Below are 16,788 nucleotides of genomic sequence, written 5' to 3'. Positions count from 1 at the left end.
CGTTTCTTTTTCTTTTTTTCTTATTATTTATTATTTCTTATTCAAAATCAGTATAATTCTCACCTTTTACTTGATTCTCTTCATAAATGCACATAAAATTATACACTATGCTGGGACCAATGTCTAGGCTGGCAACTACCTTGCTTTTCACATCCAAACCTCAGAGTTGGAATTGCACTGGAAATGGAAAACATCAATGTTTTCTGCTAAGCCACTGAGGTAACACTTGACATTATAGTTGATTTATACAGGCTATAAAAATAATTTTATGCATAAACAGAAGGGAAATTTTATTTCTTATATTTTTATAGCTGCTTTGTAGCCTTTTTCAAGTTTTTTCAGCCTTTGTAGGTATGGCTACATACCCCACAATAGCTGTCACTCTTTGATACATTATATATGAATTCTAGCTTGTGTCCATATATTTTATGTATGTATGATCTGATTCTTTGCAGCAGCAGCACCTGCAAATAACCAAGTGACCTCTACCACTCCTTCTTTCCCTTTTCAAATACTGATAATCCCAGAAAACTAAGTAAATAAAAAGAACGGATCACAAACTTATCCTCTCAAAAGAACTACAGACATTGTAAGATAGCTATTCTTTCTTATTTGAGCTATTGATGACAATGACTTTATTTCTCAGGTGAAAGACTGACAAAAACACTAAATCATAGAATCATAGAATGTCTTGGGTTGGAAGATCATCTTATTGAAGATCACCTTAAAGATTATCTAATTCCAACCCCCTGCCATGGGCAGGGACAACTCCCACTAGACCAGCATGGGCCCAAAGCCCCATCCAGCTGGCCTTGAACACTTCCAGGGATGGGGCATCCATATCTTCACTATATTTTGAGTCCATGATTTGAATGTCAGAAAAGATTAAGAAAAAAGAAACAGTGAAATTGATCAGTGAAATCAAATACTATATATATATATCTTCAAATACTATATATATATACATTTGAAGAAATTGAGTTTCTGTTGGTCTAGGGAAAAAAAAATGCAATACTACAGTTGTCCCTCTATATCTAAAAATGTTGCAAGTGCAATGGAAAAAAAAAATGTTCCTCATAGACACTGAAAGACAGACAAGAGAAGATAAATACAATTTTCTGGAATAAAAAAAAGTCATCATTCAAGATTGCTTTTTGTCAGTTAACCTTATAAAAATCTGCTATAATCTACAAAGTGTGCTCAGAGACCCTTCTTGATAGAGACTTTTAAGAACACACAGCTGTTTAAGTAGCTTAATTAAAAAGTAGCTTATATTATCCTGTATCATGGACAGCTTGATTAGCATGACGTGTAGTCTATCAAAAGAAGGATTAAAAAGGAAATTTTGAAATATTAAATACACATTATAGAATCACTTATCTACTACTTTTAATGAACAGTTGTCTTGAAGTTCGACTGGAATAAACCAAATGATTATAAAGGTACATTTAAGACCTGGTTTTGTTTGAGAAAAATACCAGTGTGTCTTAAATCCAGCAAGAGATGCAATGTAGACAGTTTGCTCTCTATGTTTGAATCGTGCTCAAACATTATGTATTTTAGGGAATCTACGGTACGATATTTAATTATACAATTTAATAAGTTTACACTTTAATTAAGTTTAAGTTTTAAGTTTACACTTTAATTTGAGCCATACATGGCTATTTAAGTTCAAACCCACAGTCATAACTTGTGGCCTGTTCTTTACTTTTACCTTACTTGTATCTGAGTGGACTCATGTTGATAAAGAGTCCATGTTCACAGTTGCTGCTGTGTGGAGACATGAAAAAAAAAATTCATACCTGCAAGATCTGTGGAACACAAAGTCTCAGGCAGAGTGAACAAAGCATTTATTTTTGTCTTCTGACACTTTTTTTTTTTTATTTTGATCTTCACTCAACCTGCCATGAAGAATTCCCTCTAACTGAAGCCAAGACTGTGACTCTGATCCCTTCTGTTTTATCCCTATCACTGTACACTTTACTTCCCAGGAAACTGTACTGACACACTCCACACTGTACTTCTGACATATACTCCACAATCCTAACACCTCTCAAGTCTGCTTTGCATCAGCATCACTTATCTTTAGAAAGGAGTACCAGCACCATCTCTCCTAGCAATGCAGGGAACCACTGCCTCGCAGCATTCATGGCACCAAGTTGCCCCAGGTCAACCAATGAATGGCAACCCGCAATACAACCAAGCAAAAGGCTAAAGTGTTGGAGTAAGCATATTTAATTTATACACCATAATTTTCTTATACATAACATGTATTTTTGTCTTATGTAAAACAGATATGTAGACTTACATGTCATTTTTTCCTTGTAAATCTGAACCCACATGCTCCACTTCTGTATAATTATTAAGATTTGGACATTATAATGGACTATTGCTAGAGCCATCTTCTGCTCTGCCTTTTTTCTTTTGTTCTTTCTTAGCAGATTGTATTTTATCCATCCTCTGATTTTTAAAACAGAATGAATAATTTAATATGGCTCCCACCCTGAATGAAGTAAAAATCTACAAAACTGCAATTTGCTTTGAAACACAAAGTAGTCAAGCTCATCAATATAGATTTCTGAATCAAAATGCTGTTTGTTAATTCATTTGAATAAAATACACATTGCTAGTTACTGATTTTAATAAATTTTCTACTTTTTCTTAATACTCTACATTATCAAACAATAAAAACCTGTTTGCTTTCACCATAATATATTCCTGATGCTGTTAGCTACACTTTAATGTGTAGATCTGTATTTATGGAGGGACTTTTGAATATTTACACAAATAAATTTAAAAATGCTAGATGCGTGCATTCGCTTAACTGGTCCCCTGAACTGGGACCATGTAAATGTTATTTACATCTTCTTTCCAATCCAATTAAACTTAATAGAATAGTATAAAAACTCAATTTATATCTTAACAATTTTAAGCTTTGGTAAAAATTCCATTTCTCTTCTATATGAAGCAATAAGATGTAATTAGATTTAGAATAAAAAATACTTTTCATTTGACTCATAGGTCAATGACACATTAAAATATAGTAACTCTCCTTATCTGATTTGCTGAAAAGACTATGGAATAAATTAGACCTTACAAGACTACTTGCATTTGCCAACATCTCTCTTATTTTGGATTAAAAATAAATATATAATTTCATTTAATATAATTGGAGCGATAATGAATGGAATATTCTATGGTTCCAGTCCAACTTCTATGATAATTAAACAAAACTATTAGCTCAGACGATCTTCAAAATGTTGCTGAATCTTCAAAATGTTGCTGAAAAATGTTGCTGAAAGGAAAAAGGAATAATTGTCCTTGTCCTTGGTATATACCAGAAATATATACTATTTCCAGTAGAGAGGATTATGAAGTAATGGAATAAACTGACTACAGAGATTTTCATGTCTTCAATATTTGCAATTCTTAAGATTACTAAAATCACTAATTAGTGATTCATGTCAAAACAAATATCATCATAGTTTTTTCTCTTCACTCATGGACTAGAATTTGTAATCTCATATCACATATTTATAAACACAACTTTAATTGAAACACACCTCAACACATCTGTATGTGAAAGTTAAAGCAGGAGGAGAAAATCAATTTCACATGAGCTGCACCAACAGCTGAACATGCTTCAGAAAAGGGTAAGAACATACAATCTTACAATATTCAAATCTAATGCAAAACTCTAAATCCTATTTTCTGTAGAGTAAGAGAAAAATACATATACACGCTTTTTCTCTTTTGTCAGCTACAGACTAATCATAAAATAATCAAGATTTATTTTTTTATTATTTTTTTTCTTAACAGTGGGCAAAAAGTCTGAGAAAAAAAAAAAAAAAAAAAAAAAACACTCCCTGTAAAACACATTTAAAAAAAAAAAAAAAAAAAAAAACAGATGGCATTTGTAGCCTGTACTACTTGCATATATTTTGATAAGCATATTTTAGTGGCCAAAGCTTGCTTCCATTTAAGTCAATCTCTACTCTCTAAGAGTCCAGTGTAAGCAGAATTAAATACTCAGTCTCTTTTATCTTGTGATGTGATGACTTCACTTACAAGACTGAAAGACCACACAAGGAAGAGAAAAAATGATACAATTAATGACTTATCCATGGTTTGACTGCAAGGAAGTTATAACAAGTAACACTACCTCAGTTTAACTACCACATAAGTAAAGGTTTTTGAGGAACATTAAGCAGAAGTCATATTCTTTATGTATTCTTTAGGCAATATATATAGATAGATAAATATCAAAAGAAAAGGATTTTCAATGTTTTTAGAAAGTACCTCCAATGTCAGTCTTACTGTATTTGCAGTATTGCATGCCATTAATATTTATATTCAACATGCAGTCTACACAACAAATGCTGTGGCACCAGCATTTTGAAGTCCAAGTTCAATATTATAAGCCACATAACATACACACAATTTAATACATACCATAATACAGAACCTATTCCCTTTAACGTTATTTCTCTGACCTTTTCCTCTAAAAATGTAAGCGGGTCTTCTGGATGCAAAGCAACTACACCACAAAGCAGAAAACAAAGCAGAACCAGCAAAAAGAAACTGCAAATTAATATATTTGTGTTAACAGTAAAGTATCTAAATATGAAAATATTAAAATAAATCCAAGATTACCAGCTTCTTTTAAAATATTGTAAAATAGAGGCATTTATTCTTATCACTAACCTTTAATTTCATTTATATTTTAAATTGAATATTGCATGCATCATCATATTTCAGTTGCTAGACTTCAAAGCACAAAGTTCAGGAGAGTAATAAAATATGGGGTATTTCTGTAACTACTCCTACTAATAATTTCATTTTAAATGTGCATTAAAAAAGAATATTTGTGAAATTGGATACTTTTATTTTTTAATACAAGGAAAAATACACACACATACAGAGAATTTAAAGCAAGATTAACTCTGTGCAGCTAAGAATATGTTGAATTGGGAAGCATGACCAGAAATCAATTTTGTAACAAATATTGAAAACAAAACAAAGTTTATATTAAGATTTCCTTTTCAAGATTGTTACCACACTACTTTGCATTACATTTTGGGAATAATGCACAATAACTGATTAACTATTTTTCTCACTTGCATTTAGCTGTCTTCAGCTAAAGGATGTAGTTCATTTATTTTGGGGTTGTGAGCTCACATACAGGAAGAACAGCTAAATTATATTGATTTTTAAAAGCATATGGGCGAAGTCTGGTTATTTAAATGAATATTTAATGGAAATGATAAATTAGAAGGTTGTTTTCCAGGTAAAAATTTCAGAACATGACTGTGTATTTTTAATGAAACACCAACCTACATTAATGCAAAAGATTTTATCCTGGGACACGTTGTTATGCTTATATTTCCCTCTGTTGGTTACCAAGAAACTAGCTTTTAATAGTTATCACAAAGCCAAAACCTGAGTTTTTAGATTTTCTTCCAGCCCTAACACTTAGAAAACTACTTTTCTTTGTCTCAACCCACTTTTCACTACTGTCATTCTCCATGGTTCAGCTGGATGGTACTAAATCTCCATGTCCAAATTTTACCATTCAGTCTGGTCTAGTCTCTGTAAGCTCATCACCAAAATTCTGACTATGCAATCTCACTATCCAGTTACAGCTAATTTTCCCAAACCATTTATTTTTACATATGCACTCTGGGAGAAGAAATACTTCATTTTCTAACATCCATACTGATTCTGACATTCTATTACTTAATACAACTGATCTATATAAGTATAAAACTAAATATTAAAAACAGGAAATATCCGGAGCAATTGCTACATATTTGATGGATAAAGTCAGTGCAGGAATGTAACGACTTACTGTACAAATTCAAATGATTTCTGACTTTGCAGAGCAGTTTGGGGTAAGAGATCACTGAGAGTTGGAACATGGATGCACAGTAACAGACCTTTTTGGCCATGAGTATGTGTTGTATTTTTACATGCCTACAAGTTAAGATTACTAATAAAAAGGCAAAGCAAAATATGCACAGACACGATGAAAGGCAACTATCTTCAATTTACACACCTTGAATATTTAATAATACAAATTAACACACTAATTACAACCATAACATCTATTCAGGGCTCTTAATAAAAGTTTAATTTTCAAGGTATATCTCAGTGGTGGATTATATTAAAAAATATTATAAATCTAACACATGGTTGTAATTCATGACAAATAATACCATTTTAAATAATATGCAGGCAGCTATACAGCATTCTTCACAAGTTCTCCTGTGGATAGATTTTCCAAAGCCAATCCTAAGGTTGTTCAGCTACTCCCTCTCCTGGATCAAGCCAGGATCTGTCTGCCATATGAATCCCAATTTTTATTATTATGAGCTTTACTTATTTTATTTTCTTTATAACTTTTCAAAAGAACACAAGCAATTATATATATATATACATGTGTGTGTGTATATATATATATACATATATTTTACGTTGGAAGTTGTGAAAGATCTAACACACAGAAAATCCAAAATATCCAACAATACACTGTACTGCAAGGCCTCTGTTTAACTTATTTGAGAATTTGTTTATAAAACCTAGGTAAGGAAAGGAATTGTAGCACCTTGTCTTGCAATTCTCATTCAGGTAGTCTTCAGTAATAATTGAGCCAGATGTGAAATTAAAAATAAAAATATTCCAAATCTGCACGTCTGGCTATTTCAATTAGACTTCTACACTCTTTCCAGCAACTGCTAACTATTCACAACCTAGAAAATTTACTTATCCATAAGACTGAAAAAATAAAACAAAAGAATATTCATGCATCAAATGTTAGTTACTTATCAATAAAATCCCCAGCTCATCAACTACATAGTAATCATAGGGCAAGAACAAGTGTCAGATTCTGCACCTGGGAAGGGGCAACCCTGGCCATATGTACAGGCTGAGGGACAAGAGGTGGGAGATCAGCCCCACAGAAAGGGATCTGGGGGTTTTAGTCAACTGCAAGCTGAACATGAGCCAGCAGCGTGCCCTGGCAGCCAAGAAGGGCAACCATGCACTGAGGTGTATCAAGCACAGCACTGCTAGCTGGTCAAGGGAAGGGATTGTCCCGCTTTGCTCTTCTCTGGTGTGGCCTCACCTCGAGTACTGTGTGCAGTTTGGGGCACCACAGTACACAAAGGATGTGAAACTATTGGAGACTGTCCAGAGAAGGGCTGCAAAGATGGTGAAGAGTCTAGAGGACAAGATATACGAGGAGCAGCTGAGGTCCCTTGGTTTGGTCAGCCCAGAGCAGAGCAGGCTGAGGGGAGGCCTCATGGCGGCCTGCAGCTCCCTCACGAGGGGAGCGGAGGGGCAGGCGCTGAGCTCTGCTCTCTGGGGACAGCAACAGGACCCGAGGGAACGGAATGGAGCTGGGACAGGGGAGGGTCAGGCTGGGGGTTAGGGAAAGGTTCTGCACCCAGAGGGTGGTCGGGCACTGGGACAGGCTCCCCAGGGCAGTGGGCACAGCACCGAGTGATTAAGGAGGTACTGGGGAGGCATTGGGGAGGCAAGGACAATCCCCAGACATGGACTGTGTATCTCGAAACAAGACACTGGAACTCATGATAAGGAAGCGGCAGACGGACAGAGAAACAAATGTAAGGACTATAAATCTCAAAATTGGACATTGGAATTCATTATAAAGATACAACAAACGGAAGAATTGGCAACAACCAGCTCTCGCAATTAAGAAACATGCCAATTCAGCAGATTCCTGACCAAAGGTGAAAAGTACACTGTGAGGAAGACTCGGGGTCTTCCTCCCAAAGACCCCTGCCCACGTCCCAAAGACCCCTGCCCACAATTCTTGGGAGGCTCTACGCAGGCGCAAGGTGCCAAAAGGCTAATTAGCATGAGAAGCGAGGGAAGGCGGGGATAGGTAATGCATATGTATAGGTGCTTGTAGAATATTGATAGATTGATTGTATAAATTCAAGACTGCTTTCCGCTTTGGGTATGCACGATAGGTGGAGAGATCCCCCGTGCATCCAGCGCTGCAATAAAGAATATACCACTTAAAGGAATTTCGGCTTCGATCTTTGAATCAATCTGGCACCCCAGATGGGACGACCTCTCTGCCGGTCCGCAGGACCCGCTGGGGACAGGACTCCCTAGGGTACCCCCGGGATTTCCCGGAGGGACTCCTCGACTCACCGGATCACTGCGGAGGCAGACAAGGACCCCATCATTGTAAGTGAGTATATTCTTTATTCTGGTTTGGTTTTCTGGTAGACCGGTCATCTGGGACTGTCCAGTAAGTCGGAAGGTGACTTCTGCAGGACAGTATTGGGTATATACTTTGTGGTTAGTACCACAAGTATATCTGGGGACCTTGAGGTCCATCTGTATCTGGAACTGTCTGTAAGTCAGAAGGTGATCTTCTGCGAGGCAGTGTTTGGTATATACTTTGTGGTAAGCACCATAAGTATATTTGGGGACCTTAAGGAAAGAGCTCGCTTTAAGGTCCATCTGGAATTGTGTTGTCTATTTCGGTTTTCTGACTCATGGAGTATGGTATTTAACTCTGGTTATTGTTACTGTGATTTTGGCTATTTTTCTGGTGGTAATAGTAAGTTCGTGGCATTGTTATAAGAAAGATATCGTTATGGTGTTACACAGTTCGGTTTTCTGACTTATCGCATGTGGAATTTGACTCTGACTATTGTTATTGTGATTTTAGCAATATTGCTGGTAATAGTAGCTTTGTGACATCGCTACTGAAAGATATTGCGTGCCTGTAATTTTGTGAGTGATACGTTTTTGTGATACGCTTTTGTAAGTAACATGTGTATTCTGAAAGTGTAAACTGGAAAATGGGGGGGCGAGTAAGCAGTGAAATTCCTAAGAAAAGTGCGTTAGGATGTGTTTTGAGTCACTGGAAGGATATTGGAGGATCTGCCGGTGGAAGTGTGAACAGGAAAACATTGATAAAATATTGTAATCAATGGTGGCCGCTTTACAAGCTGGAATGTGGAGAAAAGTGGCCCCTAAATGGAACTTTAAACTCTAATGTTTTGCTACAGTTAATGTTGGTTTTCAGAAGGAGAATAGGATGAAATGTTGTATACTGATGTTGTTTCAGCATCTTGGTGGGAAAAGGTACGGAATTAAGTTGGCCCCTGACTGAGCCTTTGATGTTGGCATTAGAGAAGTACAGGCTGGAGAAAGATAAAGGAAGTGTTAAAAGGGTTGTTGAAAGTGTTAAAGGTGTTTGAAGTTGAATGAGCAGGGAAAGAGGATGTAGGAATGTTAATAGTTCTGCCTCTGCTCTAGGCAGAGATCTTAAAATCATGGGTGTTAGCCCTTTGGGGCAAAGAGATCATGATGGGTCCGAGAGAGAGTTGTTATGGAAACAGAAAAACAGTTAACTCTTAAAACAACCTGAGTTCATGTGCGAGCTCAGATTACCGATGGGACCGCTCAGGGAACTGTGGACAACTGCATTCCCCTGACCGACCCCACTGAGACCCTAATCATCCCTAAAATTATGAACGGCTAAGTAAATACTAAAATCTGGATGAATTGGGAATTGAGAATATGCTTCCAACAAGGTCTAAAAGAAACCCCTATGGAATTTTTGGACCAACTCTGAAATGTAATGAAAATAAATAAATAAATAAATAAAACAAAACGGTTTGGACCTGGCTTCGGAGGACAAATTGACTAGCCTTTTTCTAGGGTAATCATTGGTCCCTGATTTCAACAGGAATAACGGGGACCTGGGGAATCTACCCTAGCGGATCCTCCACTGATTATAATGAAGCTAGGGGAGGAATGGAAGTGAAATTTCTTATTGATATGGGGCAACGTATTCAGTTCTAAATCAAGCATTAATGCCTTCACAGAATTATTATGTTAGGGTAAAAGGTGTGTTGTGGTTTAACCCAGCTGGCAGCTAAACACCATGCAGCCGTTCGCTCACCCTCCCCCTCCCTCTCTGAGACAGGGGAGAGAAATGGAAAGTGAAGCCTGTGAGTTGAGATAAAGACAGTTTAATAAGACATAATAATAATACCAGCTACTAGGAAGAAAATTAACTCTATTCTAACTGAAACCAGGACAAGGTGTAACCGAAAAGGCTTATTTTTGTGAACCTTTGAAGTACAAGTTAGGGAAACAATGGGGCATACACAGACTTTTATATACACCTAACTCCTCATGGGCACTCTTAGGTAGAGATTTATTAGAGCAATTAGGAGCAGAAATTGTCGTTGAAAAAGGGAAAATGAAATTAAGAATAGGAGAAGAACAACTAATAAATGTGTTAAGCCTGGCACTAATACAAACCGACCCTAAAAGTGAAATACCCTTAGAGATCATAAATCAAGTATATCCAGGAGTTTGGGCCACTGAAGACTCTGGAAGAGCTAAAAATATGACCCCAATAATTATTAAATTAAAGCCAGGAGAGAAACCCGTTAACGTTAAGTAATATCCTTTGAGGATAGAAGATAGGAAAGGAATTAAAGAGATAATTGATAAATTTTTACAGTATGGATTATTGATTGAATGTGAATCAGAATACAATACACCCATATTGCCAATTAAAAAGGCAGATGAAAAAAGCTATAGGTTAGTTCAGGATTTGAGGGCCATAAGTAAAATCACTGAGGATATACATCCAGTAGTGGCAAACCCTTATACTTTGCCGACTAAATTAAAGAATAGTCAAGTCTGGTTTACCGTACTGGATTTAAAAGACGCCTTCTTCTGCCTAGGCTTAGCCACAGAAAGCCAAAACCTATTTGCCTTTGAATGGGAAAATCCCAATTCAGGCAGAAAGACGCAGCTTACGTGGACATTACTACCTCAAGGATTCAAGAATAGCCCCACTATTTTTGGAAACCAATTAGCAAGGGAACTCGAAACATGGATGCCTCCAGACACTGAAGGTGCTTTGTTACAATATGTAGATGATCTCTTAATAGCTACCGAGACTAAAGGGAGCTGTATTCAATGGACTATAAGTTTTCTTAATTTTCTGGGTTTAAAATGGATATCAAGTCTCTTGACAGAAAGTCCAGCTGGCTCAACAAAGTGTGACCTATCTGGGATTTGAAATTTCGGGAGGACAACGAGAACTAGGAACTGAACATAAGGAAGTCATTTGCCGGACTCCAGAACCTCAAACGGTAAAGGAGCTACAAACCTTTTTAGGAATGACAGGTTGGTGTCGCCTTTGGATTTATAATTATGGATGATTGGTAAAGCCTCTATGTGAATTGATAAAGATTAACCAGTCAAAGTTAGTCTGGACTGGAGAAGCACAAAAAGTCTTTAAACAACTTAAACAAGAATTGATAATTTTAAAATATCAAGCAATATTAGTAGAACAAGATGATGTGGGAATTGTGGTCATTAACATCGTAAATCCAGCTTCTTTCCTTAGTGGAACTCTGGATCAACCCATAACCCATGATTGTATAGAAACAATGGAGACTGTGTATTCTAATCGACCCGATCTTAAGGAAGAACTTTTAGAAGATGCTGACGAATCTTGGTATACTGATGGAAGCAGCTTTGTGAAACAAGGACAACGTAAGGCAGGGTACGCCATTACAACCACTCAACAGGTAATCAACTCCAAACCATTACCCCCTGGGACGTCCACCCAGAAAGCAGAGACAATTGCTCTTACACGAGCACTGGAACTAGCAGCAGGAAGGAAAATAAGTATTTGGACAGACTCTAAATATGCATTCGGCGTGGTACATGCTCATGGAGCGATATGGAAAGAACGTGGATTGCTGACTGCTCAGGGAAAACAAAAAGAAAACATGCTGAAGAAATTTTAAAATTGTTACAGGCTGTAAAACAATCAGAAAAGGTAGCTATGATGCATTGTCAAGGACACCAAAAGGGAAACTCTGATTTTGAAATTGGAAATCGATTGGCAGATCAGGAGGCTAAACAGGCAGCTGAAATAACTGAGGTGAAGGCATTGTCTTTAATACCAGACGGTAAAATCCAAACTATATATATGAACCAAAAAGCCAAATTATACAAAAGAATTTGATATGGCCCATAGTTCTTACAGAACACAATAAAACACATCGGGGAGCTGACACATTGCATAAGAGCCTGAGTCAGACATTAGTGGAACAAAATTTATATACAACAATAAAACAAGTAACTCAACAATGTAGCATTTGCTTACACAATAACCCCAATACCAAGAATAGAATAAAATTTGGAATAATCAGTAAAGGAAATTATTCGGGGCAACTGTGGCAAATTGATTTTTCAGAACTCCCTAGAAAAGGGGGGTATTGTTATTTACTGGTTCTGACTGACATGATTTCAGGAAGGCCTGAAGCCTTTCCCTGTCGAACAAACAAAGCAAGAAGAAGTGGTTAAAGTCTTGTTAAATGAAATAATACTATGCTTTGGGATTCTAGTAGCAATGTCTTCTGATAGAGTTTCACATTTTTGTGTGCAAGTGGTACAACAGATAAGTAAGATTCTAAAGATATTCTAAAGACAACTGCATACTCCTTATAGACCACAGGCAAGTGGACAGGTAGAAAAAATGAAACATTTAATTAAACAACAAATAGCTAAAATCGGACAAGAATCTAATTTATCATGACCTCAATCCCTCCCTTTAGCAGTACTTAGAATTTGAGTTAAACCTAGAATAAAAAGGGAATTTGAGTCCCTTTGAAATCTTATATGGAAGGCCGTATCCATTTCTATTTAGTGGAGAGGATCGAACACAGTTAGGATTAGAATATTTATATGCATATATAACTGAACTTCAGAAATAATTAAATAAAGTACATAAATTTGTTCTCTGGACCTGGGCTAGACGGTTGGATCAACCAATCCACCCTTTTAAGCTCAGGGATTATATATATAAAGACTTTTTCAGGACAACCCCTAGAGGAAAAACGGAAGGAAAGTGGACGGGACCATACCAGGTATTACTGACAACACACACCGCCATTAAGATTAAGGAGCAAGCAGCTTGGATCCACGATTCAAGGGTGAAGAAGGCCCTGGCGAGGATATGGACCACCACTCCAATTGGACCAACAAAATTATGGTTTTCCAGATCCTAATGATTGCAGGGGTGTGGTTGTCAGATTTGGGATGGGCAGTTTGGGATGAGAACTTCTCAAGTAATTAATAAGACAAACTGTTGGGTATGCACCCATCTGCCGGAGCATGGGAATAAGGGTGTATCGTTAATCAGGATTCCCTTGCTTGCAAACTTACCTTGGACTAATTTGTGGGAAAACACATCTTGGGGTCGAAAATATGAAGAAGTTTTTGGAACTAGAAGTGAGTAGCTTTGTGCCGTTGGAATCTTACTATGTATGTGTACAAAGGTGTAACCCACCTAGGGGTATGGGAAAACAGGATTGTATAAATACGGATACTACTTATGTGGGAAATCAGACATCTTGTAATCGAGCAATTGATATTAGTACGACTAGCGGCTGGGCAAATTCAACCAGCTGGCCGGTTCCAGAAGGAAAAGGGTGGTATTGGCTATGCAATGATACAGCCCGTAAGGTCTTGTCCGAGAATTGGAAGGGAACTTGCACTCTTGGAGCAGTAGTCCCCAATTTGACCATACATGATGTAGCGCCTCGAGGTTATTTGAGAAATCATATCTGGAGAATTAGACGAAAAATTAACAATCCATTGATAGAGAGACACACTGCTTTTCTTAGTTTTGTTCGATGGTTTATCCCATGGTTAGGAGTGAGTGAATTGGAAAAGGCGATAGTTAATATTTCTGCAATTATAGAGAAGTTAGAAAACAAAACTCTGGATGCTATAAAGGCTCAACAAGAAGAGATATCTAGTTTATCACAGGTAGTATTACAAAATCGGATGGCCCTAAACTTGTTACTGGCCGCTCAAGGGGGAGTCTGTACAGTAATAAATACAAGTTGTTGTATGTATGTAGATCAGAGTGCAAGGATCTCTACCGACCTGGAAGAAATATGGAAGCAGACAAGGGTCCTACATGAGATCAGTAAAGATGATCTTTCATGGAGTTTTAGTGAAATATGGAATAAGTTAACCTCCTGGTTGCCCAACTTCCAATGGTTGGAACAAGTGTTCATTGCTCTAATCACATTAGTAGTGTTAGGAATATTTGTGTGCATGTTGTTTAGATGCCTGCTTTGTTGTGTTACTGTAAATAATGAAAGTATCTGATGCAAAAGAATTTGCATGGGAAAAGAAAAGGGGGGATTGATTAAGGAGGTACTGGGGAGGCATTGGGGAGGCAAGGACAATCCCCAGACATGGACTGTGTATCTCGAAACAAGACACTGGAACTCATGATAAGGAAGCGGCAGACGGACAGAGAAACAAATGTAAGGACTATAAATCTCAAAATTGGACATTGGAATTCATTATAAAGATACAACAAACGGAAGAATTGGCAACAACCAGCTCTCGCAATTAAGAAACATGCCAATTCAGCAGATTCCTGACCAAAGGTGAAAAGTACACTGTGAGGAAGACTCGGGGTCTTCCTCCCAAAGACCCCTGCCCACGTCCCAAAGACCCCTGCCCACAATTCTTGGGAGGCTCTACGCAGGCGCAAGGTGCCAAAAGGCTAATTAGCATGAGAAGCGAGGGAAGGCGGGGATAGGTAATGCATATGTATAGGTGCTTGTAGAATATTGATAGATTGATTGTATAAATTCAAGACTGCTTTCCGCTTTGGGTATGCACGATAGGTGGAGAGATCCCCCGTGCATCCAGCGCTGCAATAAAGAATATACCACTTAAAGGAATTTCGGCTTCGATCTTTGAATCACGAGCCTGATGGAGTTCAAGGAGCATTTGGACAACACTCAGACGCAAGGTCCAATTTTTGGGTGGTCCTCTGTGGAGCCAGGAGTTAGACTCGATGATCCTGGTGGGCCCCTTCCAACTCAGGATATTCCGTGATTCTATGAATTCTTCTTAAAGAAATCAAAAAAACTGCTGCAGTACACTTATCAGTAGCTATCTTTCTATGAAGAGCTATCTTTCTTTGTCAGCAATGTGACAAAGGTTACCTGTTGTTTAAAAGTTCACAAAGAAAAAGTTAAAATTGTGTAGCATTCAATTTAATGCTACACAGCTTAGTAATGGAAGAATCATTCTAAACCCCCTTTCGGCATGCTTTTAGAGCTGTTAAAAATAAATTCATACCTACATATGTAAATATATTCCTACTTCTTATTCATGTGTGAAATAGAAAGCTATTAAGAGTCAGCAGCTGAACAAAAATACCTGATATCCAAGAAGCTTTACAAACTCTTTAGCTGTGACACTTTTTTGCCATTGAAATGACCTCAGTACAGAGAACAATAGCTTTGTTAACAGACATTGCAACAGTAACTTCCATTTATTTTCAACACAAAAAATAATATGACAGGATGGCATGGGTGATGACTGTCAGCTGTGCCTTAGAAAACACTCTCTAAGATGACAAAGGAACATCTACATGTATGTCTTGTCTGTAATGTTTTCCAAAGCAAAAGAACTTTTCAGTTTCAAGATCTGCGTTCTATGCCTAAGGAAAAAAAAACAAACAAACAAAAAAAAAAAACAAAGAAACAAACAACAACAACAAAAACAAATAATCTAAATGCAACAGATTCATTTTTACCAACAGTTCTTAAACGGTCATATATTTTCTTTGTTTTCTCTTACTTCTAGTCCAGGACAAAATCAACACAACTTCTTCATAGTAGTTTATTAGAGATACAGCAAGTTTTAATCTTTATGATTCTCCAAAATCCCATAAGCTATCAAGAATCAGTAGATGCCAGTGTGGTTTAACGGACAGCTCCTGTTGTTTTCTTGCAAACCTTCATAATCTGCAGTGCTTTTCCAAAAACACCTGTTAAAATGAAGAGGCTGTATCCTTTCAAATTTTGAAAAATGAACTAATGAAGTTCCACAACAAACTTTTTGTGTGTGTGTGTGTGCGTGTGTGTGAAGATTGGTTAAAAGCCCTTGACCTTTGTTGCTTTTGGTGTGTTGTGACTACCACAACTCCTGCTCACCAGTAATGATCTTACAGTGTCTGTGTGTTTTTAATGTCCATTTGCATTTCTTACATCCATTTGTTGACTCACCAACTGCTTAGAAGGCACTTGGGCAGAGAACATCTTTTGCTATATGTACAGCACCAAGCACAACATAATATCCCGTCATTACCAAGGTTTCTAAGCCTTACAATGATGTTGACTAACATACTAAGTAGTAGTGTGTGAGCTCAATGTAGAAATAAATAATATATATATACATAAATTTTGTTATTTGGTTTGTTGGTACAAATGTGTTAGGTCCTGTCCTCATACTCGCAGTGCTGATGACATGCTGTTCATCACATATTCAAATTACTCTACTGTTTACATTTTAGATCTACCATGACACCTTACTTAAATGTCAGCGCAGGATTATAATTACTTCACGTCTACCTGCAATAGGAGAATACATTGTAACCAGATGCACTTTAGCAAAGACAGTAAAAGCTTGCATCCCTGGGATGAGTTCCAGCAAGCCTACAGTGGATTACCACTGATAACTACCACTGATAAAAAAAAAAATGATGCAAAAATGTAACAAAACAGTTGTCAGCTCTATCTCTTTGGGAGACTCAGGAAGTCTGGTCTTCTGCTTCTGCTATTCCTGAAAGCAGAAGACAAGAAAAGAGGAGAGTGTGTGAAACACAGTGAGGCCAGGACTGGCTGTGACCTTCAGTTTTCCACTAATCCTGACTAGAAAGCCTGATTACTGTCA

General features: G+C 37.3%; 1 protein-coding gene across 1 annotated transcript in view; it reads right to left on the bottom strand.

Annotated features, from left to right (window-relative positions):
* The window catches only part of FBXL13 (F-box and leucine rich repeat protein 13), a 70,844-nt gene extending 65,317 nt beyond the window's left edge, over positions 1-5,527 (bottom strand). The window contains 3 exon segments of the mRNA XM_068670167.1: positions 2,309-2,460; positions 4,435-4,581; positions 5,505-5,527. Of these exon segments, the coding sequence (XP_068526268.1) occupies positions 2,309-2,460; positions 4,435-4,581; positions 5,505-5,527 (322 nt within the window).
* Between the last annotated feature and the right edge of the window lie 11,261 nt (positions 5,528-16,788).

This window comes from Anas acuta, chromosome 1, assembly GCF_963932015.1.
Source record: "Anas acuta chromosome 1, bAnaAcu1.1, whole genome shotgun sequence".
Taxonomy (NCBI): Eukaryota; Metazoa; Chordata; class Aves; order Anseriformes; family Anatidae; genus Anas; species Anas acuta.
The sequence above is the reverse complement of the archived record's forward strand: the minus strand, read 5'-3'. Positions and strand labels throughout refer to the sequence as shown.